At 33.2% G+C, this 12571-nt stretch overlaps 1 protein-coding gene across 1 annotated transcript in view; it reads right to left on the bottom strand.

The window, feature by feature from the left end:
• Window positions 1–301: 301 nt before the first annotated feature.
• Window positions 302–12571, bottom strand: part of LOC107568009 (protein crumbs homolog 1-like) — a 33361-nt gene continuing 21091 nt past the window's right edge. The window contains exons 6-11 of the mRNA XM_016253840.1: window positions 11297–11856; window positions 8502–8667; window positions 4089–4959; window positions 2329–2442; window positions 2122–2248; window positions 302–795 (exon numbers count right to left, since the gene is read on the bottom strand). Of these exons, the coding sequence (XP_016109326.1) occupies window positions 574–795; window positions 2122–2248; window positions 2329–2442; window positions 4089–4959; window positions 8502–8667; window positions 11297–11856 (2060 nt within the window). The 3' untranslated portion in view covers window positions 302–573. The remainder of the gene's footprint in view (window positions 796–2121; window positions 2249–2328; window positions 2443–4088; window positions 4960–8501; window positions 8668–11296; window positions 11857–12571) is intronic.

Here is a 12571-nt window from a genome sequence, read left to right as displayed (position 1 = left end):
GAAGTGCAATTAAGTATATTTTTGACATTGAGTTTCAACCACCATATATGCAAAAAAAAAATTATGAATATATATATATATATACATACACACACTTTTTTGGGGGGAACATTCAGATTTTTTAATGTAAACATCGATAAAGGTACTATAGATACATATTCTAAACATTTTGAACTATATGAAGGGCAACATATATTTTAAAAATATAAATATATTTGATCAAAAGCATTTAAAAAGTATGCAAAATATATATTGGTAGAAAATATATTCAAGCAAATATATTTTAAAGTGGGCCTTTTTGTTGTTGTATATTTTGAAATATATTTGAAAATATATTTTTTGCCATATGGGATGGAAAGTGGTCAGTTTATATTTCTCACATTGGCTTCCCAAGCTGAAGATGTCCACTGCTCTCTTACTCACAGTGGTGAAAGTGGAGGATCAGCAGTGTTTTTCTCCATTATCCTTCCATGGAAGGCACACGCAGCTTTGCTCAACATGTCTCGACACACAAAAGCCACATCTGTTGGTTCCATGTGTGTTCGGCCCAAACCATCCACAGGACGACCGATGTCAGATCAGTCTCTCCTCTGGAGGCACCTTCAGCACGCTGCCCATCTCCAGTCGGGCTCCAGATACTTCCTGCTGACTCGGGCTGTAGGTTCCCTCCGACTGGCGCTTCTTCCGGGCCGTGAGAACCAGACAAACCATCCCGACCGCGGACAGCAGGACAGCGAGACACACCAGTGGGACAGCCACCATCAGCCACGGCACACGCTCCTGCTGCAGCTGCTTCTGAGGACCACACCGAGGAGGAAAACACAGAATCCAGTCATAAAATGGGTTTTAACGTAATTAAAATGTATGAAAAAACGAAACATTTCATAGGGTCCTATTATTTTTTAAAGAATAGTTTTTCTAATAATTATTGTATTTTGATTATCAAAATGTAATTTTAAAATTAATTTTTCTGGGTTCCATTTTTTACTTAAGCTTTAAATTTTAAAGCAGAAAACATAGAATTTGGGAAAAACAAAACAACATTTTGGTGGCAAAAAAAATATAACTTTTATTCATAGAGCCCCCCAAAAACGTAATTTTTGTTTAACTTTTAATAAATTGATGTTAAATTAAGTTTCATGATTTTAGTTCATAAGACGTGCTTTTTGATTGCTAAAATTTAATTTAACCACTAAAACTAAATCCAGAAATTTAAATTGGAAAAAAAATAAATAAAACTGAATCCAGTAAAAAAAGGGAAAAAATAAAATGAATTTCATCAACACCCTAAATGCTTTATTTTTTGTTAAACTTAATAAATTGTTGTTAAATTATGCAAGTTTCATGATTTCAATTGATTAGACAAGCTTTTTAATTACTAAAATGTAATTTATACATTAAATCTGAATCCAGAAATATTTAAATGGGGGGAAAAAATCCAAATCCAGTACAAAAATTAAACAGGTTTTTGGGAATGAATGAATGAAACAGATTTTGTAAGGCCCTAAAATGTAATTTTTGTTTAGCTTTTAATAAATTGTTAAACTGTTTCATAAAAGTTTTATGATTTCAATTAATAGCACATGCTTTTTGATTACTATAATTAAATTTAACCATTCAAACAAAATCTATAAAAAATTATAATGAAAAATAAATACATAATGGAAATGGAAAACACAAAATTTGGATTTCATGGAGCCTTGAAATGTTTGTTTTTTTTTGTTATTAAAATTAAATTATTAGACATACTTTTTAATTACTAAAATTACATTTAAAAAAAAAAAAAAGAATCCAGAAGTATTACATTGAATTTGAAACAAAAAAAAGGATAATGAGTGCCCTAAAAAAAAAAATATTCTTCATAAATTGTTGTTAAATTCCACATGTTTCATGATTTCAATAAATTAGACATACTGTTTGATTATTATAATTTAACGGAACTATTAAAACAGAACAGAAAAACCAAACCGAATTTAGAAAAATGTACAGGGAAAAAAATGAATCTGGGGGAAAAAAATAAAAGATAATTTCAGAGAAAAAATAATTGTAGGGTTTTAGAGCATGAATAAAACAAAAGGACAAAGATTAAATGAACTGAATGAACATGGAGCAAGAACTGACCGTATTCTGGCAGTTTTCTCCGCTGAAGTCGGACACACACTCACAGAGGTAGTGGTTGTGTCGGTTCACACACGTGCCTCCGTTACGACACGGGTTCGACTCACACTCGTCTATATCCACTTCACATCTGGAACACAGAAAGTCATCAGTCTGCCTGCAGTCTGCATATTTAATCATCATGTGAGCACATCTGCAGAAGACTCTCACCTGTCTCCGGTGAAGCCCGGTCTACAGGAACAGTTCGCTCCCCACGAGCCCTCGCTGCAAACACCTCCATGATCACACCGGAAATCCACATCACACTGCCGAGGAAAACGCCACCTGACGGATAAATGATCCGTAAAGGGATTCACATTTACTCTATAATGTGAATAATACATCATAGATATTAAATCCAACCAAGCAGGCTCCTTTTCTTTGAATATGGATCAATATGACACATAAGTTTAGCATACCGTACGTTTAATCTGATTTCGAAAACTATGTTCATTTAAATAAGGCTGAAATAAAATAAAATATAATCATTTCACCAGCAGTATCTGTACTTTCACTCAAGTAATGGAGTTGAGTACTTTGTCCGCCTCTGGTGATTTGTTACTGACTTTCATATTAATGTTTACACCAGGCTATTTAAACATAATTATTACAAGCTTACAAGGTTGGAAGTTCAACAAATCAGTCAATATACTGTGATTGTAGTTGTTAAATAAAAATGTAATTCATATCAATTCATGCATCACCTAATTTCATCCTAACATATAGGCCTGGCCTACAGAAAAGAACATTTGTGTTTAATCTATCTAATATTGTGTTGGTCATACTATACAATGATTTATAGCTTGTCTTTGTTGAATAATACAGAACATAAAGAGCTTTAAAAAATAATTGCGTATTAAATCGCAATTTATTAACAATGCTAACAGTCCCACCCGCTGAAAGCTGCGCCGAAAAAGTGAAAGACACCGGCGATATGTTTCAAAGTATATAATAAATAAAACAAAGTATATGTTTCAGTCCTGTCACTTTTTTACTTACTTTTACACTTTTTCTTTCTTTTCGCTATTACCACAAACAAGCTACGAATCTGAGTGCAGGAGCTCTGCGTTAAAATAGAAACGTCAGTGGTTTGCTGTGACCCATGACTCTCGCGAACAGCACTGAACGCGCACTTTGGCCGATACAAAAAATGTATTATTATTTTAAACCATTTATCAGCTTATGTAGGCTCTACAACAAAGGAATTGCTGATCTCTAGTGATGTCTTATTTTTGTAATAGCTCATTTGTTGGTAAAGGGTGAGAGGTCTGGCGAGCCACATGATTTTTGTCAAAGAGCCAGGTGTGGTTCCCGGCCACTGGGTTAGGGGACAGAAAATATTGTTTGGTCAGTATAAAAGTAATAGAAGTCTATGGAAAGTCACACAATTCACAGAAACAAACGTGTGTGTGTGTGTGTGTATATATATATATATATATATATATATATATATATATATATATATATATATATATATATATATATATATATATATATATATATATATATATATATATATATATATATATATATATATATATATATATATATATATATATATATATATATATATATATATATATATATATATATATATATATATATATATATATATATATATATATATATATATATATATATATATATATATATATATATATATATATATATATATATATATATATATATATATATTATAGATGGATCATGTGACACTGAGGACTGTCCTAATGATGAAGAAAATTCAACTTTACATCACAGTAAAAATTGCATTTTACAATATATTCACATAGAAAACATTTCTAAATATGTTAGTTATATGTCTAATAATATTTCAAATCTATTACTGTTTTTACTGTATTTTTGAACAAATAAATTCAGCCTTGCTGAAAAAAAAAATCTATATTTAGCAACTAAGTGGTCAGACTCACTGGCAGAGCGGTCCGGTGTGATCAGGTGGACAGACGCAGATGTATCCCACAACCGCAGCCGCACACGAGCCTCCGTTCTCACAGCGATGCTCCTGGCACACATCCGCCTCCAGCTGGCAGTTCTTCCCAGCGTATCCGGGAGCGCACTGGCACTCGTAGTCCCCCAGCAGATCCCGGCACGTCCCGCGGACGCAGGGCCACCAGCCGCACTCGTCCACGTTCTCCTGACAGCGCTCGCCGGTCCATCCCGGGCCGCATTCGCAGGAGAGGAGATTGAAGAGATCCGTGCAGGTGCCGTTGTTCTGGCACAGATCGGAAAGACAGGAGGAGGAGCTGGTGCATCCCAGACGAGGCTCAGAAATCCCGCCGACTCGCATGAACCGGGACGTTTGTGGCGCTTCTTCCTCTAGGAGTCCTGAAAACGGTAAATAAACGCCACCGATCCGCACCTCGCCCAAACAGCCGGTGTAGTTCTCCGCCAGCCAAACGCTGGAGGAGTTGAAGAGGTCCATGTTCCCGGCGGGATCCGAACTGAATCCGGCCGCTTGTCTGTCGATGGAGAGGTGCCACCGAGACGCCGCTGTCCTCGAGCTGGACAGGTAGAGCTCCACCTGGTGCCAGTCTCCGTCCGAAATGGGGACGTCGCTGGTGAAGGTGTGCACCTCCAGACTGTTCCCGTCGCGAAACTTGACGATGAGGGAGGAGTTGAGGAGCTCCATGCAAAAGAACTCCATGTGGCTGGAGGTGCGTAACAGCGTCCCGTTCTCCTCGCGCGTCCGGAGCTGCATCGAGATGCTCATCACAGGGACGGACAAGGAGCCGTCGGCGCTGAACTTCAAAGCGTTGCTCTCAAACGTGGCGTTGGCTAAACCTGCAGTGAGGAGGAGATTATTAACCCTAAAAAGTGCAAAACCATAAGGAGACATCAGAAAATTCATTTGTTGCTATTTTCCATCTTATTGGGAATAATAAAATAATACAATTTCATGATTGTTTTTGATTTTAATGTTTGTATCCCCCAGGATACATTGCCTCTTTGGAGGTATACATTTACTGAACACAGAACACTTGTTTATCAATGCTAACATGGTTGTAATTCTTAGTGTCTGAAACTGTAGCTTGACCAGCTACAAGCTACTCGTAAATTAAAGTCGTTAAGCTACATTCAAGCTACTCTTCTGAAAAAGTAGCTAGCTACATCGAAACTACTTTTCATTTTTTTTTTATTATTATTATTTTAATGTTTTTTGGTTTGTTTACATTTAACATTACAAATAACTGAATAATTGTTCATAAAGTATTATAATGAAGTTATAATACTTCATTATAAGTATTACCTCCACCCATCCTCACCACATTCTATAGGGGCACCATTGAGTGCGTGCTGACCAGCTGCATCACTGTCTGGTATGGGAACTGTAGTGCAGCAGACCGCAAGACCCTCCAGCGGACAGTGAACACAGCTGCAAAGATCATCGGTGCCCCTCTCCCCTCCATCCTGGACATTTTCCTTACACGATGCTCCAGCAAAGCCAACAGTATCGTGAAGGACCCCACTCATCCCTCCCACAGTCTCTTCCAGCTCCTACCATCAGGAAGACGGTACCGGAGCATCAGAGCCCGCTCCGCCAGACTGCTCAACAGCTTTTTCCCCCAGGCTGTGAGAGCCCTGAACTAAAATAACCCCGCCCTCCTCTGAAACCCCCACATAATCCCCCTACCTCCTGGAAACATGGACCATCTCACTTCCTACACCCCTATCAAGCTCAACTTGACTTGACTTGACTTGACTTGATAAGTAAAATATAATGAAGTTATAAGTAAAAACAATATATTGTAATGCAATCATGACTTTAAAGAGTAGGGTCAGATTGATTAGGACACTTTTTCCAAGTCATTTCAATGACAAAATATGTCAAATCATTTGATTTTGTAAACTATCCGATACACACAATAATAAAATAGAGTTATATATAGTTACATTATCTCAAACTGACTGTCAAAGTGCAAAATTGCTACAAACATAACATCAATGCAAGAACAAAATGAATGCAACTTAAACTGGATACGGAGGAGTCGTAAAATGAGCAGGTTTAAACTCTTAGACTGTGAATGGAGCCGCTCTGAGATGTCAAACATCAGATTTTCATGTTACGGATAGTGTTATTTTATTTTATCATTTTAACATTATCATTGAGATACTATTATAGTTTTTTTATATTTAGAATTAGTTTTTATTTTTGTATTTTCCAACTGAATTTCATTTTAAGTTTTCATTTCATTTAATTTTCTGTTTTCGTTTCATTTTAAAGTTTTAGTAATTTTGTTGTCATTTTTATTTCTTTTTTTTAAATATGTCTATATAGTTTTTATACATTTTTATTTTAGTTTTAATTGTTTTATCACATTAAGTTAAACCAAATTAAAATTATATTTTAATTTTAAAATACTAAAATAAAGTATTTTTTCAGTTGATTTTATTCCAAGCAACAAAATTGTTTTATTTTTTAGTTAACCATAATAACTCTGCATCTGGGTCTACTTGGATTCAATACAACTCACTAAAAATTGCACTATGAAAAATAAATAAATAAACAAACCAATAGTATATCTTGTCATACATTACAAAAAAAAGTAAAGGAGAACATTTTTAAAGCTATATTTTTTTTAATGTAAAACATCAAGAATTTTTAAGTTTTAGTCATTTTGTTCTTTTTCATCTATTTATTTTTTATTTCATTTCTGTTTCAGTTATTTTAGTACATCAAATTAAAACTAAATGAAAATGAGAATTGTTACTTTGGCAACTACAGCTGGGAAAAAAGTTCATGTTTTTTATATTGTATTTTATTTCAGTTAACCATTATTTTATTTCAAAAGTTATAAGTAAAAACAATATATTGTAATGCAATCATGACTTTAAAGAGTAGGGTCAGATTGATTAGGACACTTTTTCCAAGTCATTTCAATGACAAAATATGTCAAATCATTTGATTTTGTAAACTATCCGATACACACAATAATAAAATAGAGTTATATATAGTTACATTATCTCAAACTGACTGTCAAAGTGCAAAATTGCTACAAACATAACATCAATGCAAGAACAAAATGAATGCAACTTAAACTGGATACGGAGGAGTCGTAAAATGAGCAGGTTTAAACTCTTAGACCGCTCTGAGATGTCAAACATCAGATTTTCATGTTACGGATAGTGTTATTTTATTTTATCATTTTAACATTATCATTGAGATACTATTATAGTTTTTTTATATTTTGAATTAGTTTTTATTTTTGTATTTTCCAACTGAATTTCATTTTAAGTTTTCATTTCATTTAATTTTCTGTTTTCGTTTCATTTTAAAGTTTTAGTAATTTTGTTGTCATTTTTATTTCTTTTTTTAAATATGTCTATATAGTTTTTATACATTTTTATTTTAGTTTTAATTGTTTTATCACATTAAGTTAAACCAAATTAAAATTATATTTTAATTTTAAAATACTAAAATAAAGAATTTTTTTTCAGTTGATTTTATTCCAAGCAACAAAATTGTTTTATTTTTTAGTTAACCATAATAACTCTGCATCTGGGTCTACTTGGATTCAATACAACTCACTAAAAATTGCACTATGAAAAATAAATAAATAAACAAACCAATAGTATATCTTCTCATACATTACAAAAAAAAGTAAAGGAGAACATTTTTAAAGCTATATTTTTTTAATGTAAAACATCAAGAATTTTTAAGTTTTAGTCATTTTGTTCTTTTTCATCTATTTATTTTTTATTTCATTTCTGTTTCAGTTATTTTAGTACATCAAATTAAAACTAAATGAAAATGAGAATTGTTACTTTGGCAACTACAGCTGGGAAAAAAGTTCATGTTTTTTATATTGTATTTTATTTCAGTTAACCATTATTTTATTTCAAAAAACAAAAATGTTTTTTATGGTTTTAGTTTCAGTTTTAGTTTACTATAATAATGCTGCAACGTGTACATTTTCACTTTGCAGGTGCCTTCATGACCCTAAATGAGAAATAGTCACACTTTAAAGACAAACATCCTTGGTTAACAAGTATTTCTGACACCTCAAACTGACCCGGAACATAAGAGTTAAAGGAGTAGTAGGGAAAAAATACTATGGAGGTCAATGGTGCCAACATTTTTCAAAATATCTTCTTTTGTGTTCAACAGAAGAAAGAAACTCATACAGGTTTGGAACAAGTGGGGGGTGAGTAAATGGTGACAGAATTTTCATTCTGAAAGTGAACTACTTTAAAGGTTTATTTTTTCGAATTGACTTGTTGAGTTTCGTGAGCTTGATTGTCAGTTTTCTTGCAAACTGAGAAACAAGACAAAAGTCAAGACAAAATTCAGCTGCCAGTGAATCCTCAACAGAGCGGATACTCACACTCATAACCGTCAGGTAAATCCACACATCGAGTCCCAGAGTCACACGGATCGCTGACGCACCACACGCGAGCGTCGCATGTCTTCCCGGAGAAGTTCAGTGGACACGAGCACACAAAGTCATTCCAGATCACCACACATTTCCCTCCGTTCTGACACGGCTTCATCTGCAATGAGAGAGTCAAAGAGCAAACCCTGAGAAGACCAGCCAGAGAAGTGAATAACACCAAGTTCAGGAAAGTAGAGATAGTGAAAATACACACTGTCATTCAACAGCTGGTTAGAAGTTTTTAATGTTTTTGAAAGAGTAAAATCAGTAATACTGTGAAATATTATTACAATTTAAAATAGCTGTTTTCTATGTTAATATATTGTAAAATGTGATTTATTCCTGTGATGCAGAGCTGTATTTTCAGCATCATTACTCCAGTCTTCAGTGTCACATGATTTTTCAGCAGTATTATTTAGTATCATCGAGATATTATTATAGTTTTGGTAATATTTTGAATTAATTCTTTACAATAACGTCTCATTTGTTAACATTAATTAATGCCATAAATATGAACTATATAATATATTTACAGCATATATATTAGTGCTGTCAAATGATTAATCACGATTAATCGCAACCAAAATAAGTTTTAGTTTTTTTACAAAAAAAGCTATTTTTTTTACATGCGTGTATACTGTGTATATATATTATGTATATATAAATACACACACATGCATGTATATTTAAGAAGCATATGTTACGTTTAAATATGAAATATATTTATATATAATATAAATTATATGAATATAAATATATACATGTAAATACATTTAAATATTTTCAAAATTTACACTGTATGTGTGCGTATTTATGCATAATAAATATACACAGTACACATATATATTATACGAATGAAAACTTTTATTTTGGATGCGATTAACTGTGAGTAATCATTTGACAGCACTAATATATATATATATATATATATATATATATATATACACACACACACGTGTATACATAAATATATATTTACAATATATGTTTACAGTATTCATTATTAATCTTTGGTAATATTATGTTCTCAGTGCATTAACTTAAATGTTAACAGACACAGTTTTTGATTTTAATAATGTATTATTATATGTCAAACTTGGCATTAACTAAGATTAATAAATGCTATATACGTATTGTTCATGTTAAGTAATATAATTAACTAATGTTAACAAATGAAACCTCATTTTAGGGTGTTACTATGTTTTTTAAACATATATTTTTTATATACATTTTTATTTCCATTTCAGTTATTTTAGTACATCAAGTTAAACTACATAAAAAATGATAAATGTCTTGGCAACCAGCTGAAATATATATGTAATTTATAAAAAATAAACACTATTTTTCCACAAATTTTTTGGGTTAAAAATGATCCGAAAGCAATATTTGAGCAAGTACATAACCAGCCAGTGTTCAAAACTATCGCCTTACTTTAGCCCGATTCACAACGGTTATCTTATAATAATGTTTTCTAGTTTGAGTGCTACGTGTAGGTTTTCGTGGGAAATTCGAGCATGGCACTGCGTCATTACATCACGTCTGTAAACATAAAGAAGTTGTCCCGGCTAGTAGGCTTTCGCATGTGAGGATCCTGCAGGTGGCGGATCGTTTATAGCCTTTTCTCACAGCAGCCAGAATAATTAAATGTCATAAAATAATTTTGATGGCGGATTGTAATCCAGAAAGGATTATGTGTTTATGAAACACATGTGAATGAAATTCAATTATATTGCAGTTTTAAATGTGCTTCTGTTTACAGATAGCCTGGGATTACACAAGAGTTGTATTTTAAAGACAACCAGTTCAAAGGGAGCATAATTAGCTTTTTGGGTTAAAAGAATTTCTTAATATGAAATTCGAACGGTATGACAATTAGAGATTAGACTGTACAGAAATCGAAATCTACACACTAGTACACACTATACTCAGTCACGCAATGCTGATGTTGTTAACATTAATAATCTGAAAATAAAGTATAACAATAATAATAATTTGCACGGTTTGATGTGATATGTGCTAATCGATCTTTAGATTTAATCACCATATAGTGCGATTTATTGTAATGCTTTTTTCCTCAGTTGGTCAGAACAAATGTGGCAGACTTGTTCAGATGACAATATCCGGTGAAAATTCTTATTTGGGTCATATATTCCAAGACATAGGCTAGAATCTGTGATTACTAAGTATAGGATTCACACCGGTGCGGTGACTAACTGCCACACATACTCCTCCTCAAAACATTAGATTCATCCGCGCTGGAGCCGTGCCAGATTACAACCCACGAAGACAATTCCGCAAGTAACTATAATTCCAGGTTTTTAAACAGAGATGGCGACAAAGAGGTAAAACTTACGGACTGCAGCTTTAACATTTATTAACAAAAAAAAAATGTTTTTGTTTTATTTTTAGCTAACTACAATAACCATGATCCTTCAGGACTTATTCTAATATGCTGATTTGCTGCTCAAGAAACATTTCTGATGATTATCCATGTTGAAAACAGTTGTGCTGCTTCATATTTCTGTGAAAACGGTGATACATTTTATTTTTCAGGATTCAGAGATGATCAGAAAGTTCAAAAGAACAGCATTTATTTGAAATAGAAACCTTTTGTAACATTATAAATGTCTTTACTGACACTTTTGAACAATTCAGTGCATCCTTGACGAATAAAAATATTAATTTCTTTAAAGTTCTTTAAATTTTGAATGCTAGTGTACATCTTATAATTGCGCACGGCATCTCACCTTGCACGTCTGGTCTCCGGCGCAGCCCTCCAGCACATTAGAGGAGTTTCTGGGTAAGTAGCTGGGATGCTGTGGTTTGTGGCTGATGCTGCCTGAGTACATGTACAGCTGTGTGTCGTCTATACGCACGTCCTGCAGGCAGCCCTTAAAATATCCACCCCACTGTCTGCCGTTTTCTCCTTCAGGAAGCCCACCGAGATACGCCACGTCTCCAGCCTCCACCTCAAACCCAATCAGCTCTTTTGGAGTAAAAACCTGCTGCGTTTGGTTAAATAATATAAAGCCTCGTTCTTTTTTGATGGACACACAGACCTTCTCCCCGTCGGTCAGGAAGCTGGAGGCTCTTCTGATGGAGTTGTATATCGCAATGTATAACGAGCCATTGTTTAGGAAAACAGTGAGGTAAGCTTGATTCTCACGCTGGAGCTGAAGGACCAGTCCATTCAACTGACGTGATTTCAGCCACAGCGACACGCTCACATCACCGGCATGCTGCTGCATGATGGGAAACGCAACGAAGCTCCTGTTGCGCTCGGGACTGAACGTCCATGAAGTGAACTCTGGTGAGAAAAATAGTTTTAAAGTAGTGCTGTCAAACGATTAATCGCGATTAATCGCATTCAAAATAAAGGTTTTTGTTTACATAATAAATGTGTGTGTACTGTGTATATTTATTTTGTATATATAAATACACACACAAAAAGTATATATTTTGAAAATATTTACATGTATATACATTTATATATGTATATTCTTATATTTTATATAAATATATTTATTATATAAACATACCATAATATATTTTTCTAAGTGGGAGAACTTGCACAATTGGTGGCTGACTAAATACTTTTTTGTCCCACTGTACATGCATGTGTTTGTATTTATATATACATAATAAATATACACAGTATACACACATATATTATGTAAACAAAAACTTTTATTTTGGATGTGATTAATCAGCATTATTTTAAAGGTTATAGTAGATTAAAAAAATATATATCCAGGTCAAATTTCAACCCAATAAGAGAAAATAATCATTTATAATTTTGTTTTGTTTTTTACTTGTGACAATAGTTTCATGGCAGTTAAAAATGACTATTTGTTCAAAGATTTTATTTGAGCATTTTGGTAATTCTAATTACATTTTTATTCTCGTTCAGTTCTCAATGATGATTGCCTTTATCTAGATCAGAGATTCACAATCGGTTTTGTCAGATGATTAAGTCAATATTTCAACAATTTTACAACACAAAATGATAATATATTTTATAA

Source organism: Sinocyclocheilus grahami, unplaced genomic scaffold (genome assembly GCF_001515645.1).
Source record: "Sinocyclocheilus grahami isolate Dianchi unplaced genomic scaffold, SAMN03320097.WGS_v1.1 scaffold1206.1, whole genome shotgun sequence".
Lineage (NCBI taxonomy): Eukaryota > Metazoa > Chordata > Actinopteri > Cypriniformes > Cyprinidae > Sinocyclocheilus > Sinocyclocheilus grahami.
Note: the sequence above shows the minus strand (reverse complement) of the source record. Positions and strands in the feature narration are given on the sequence as shown.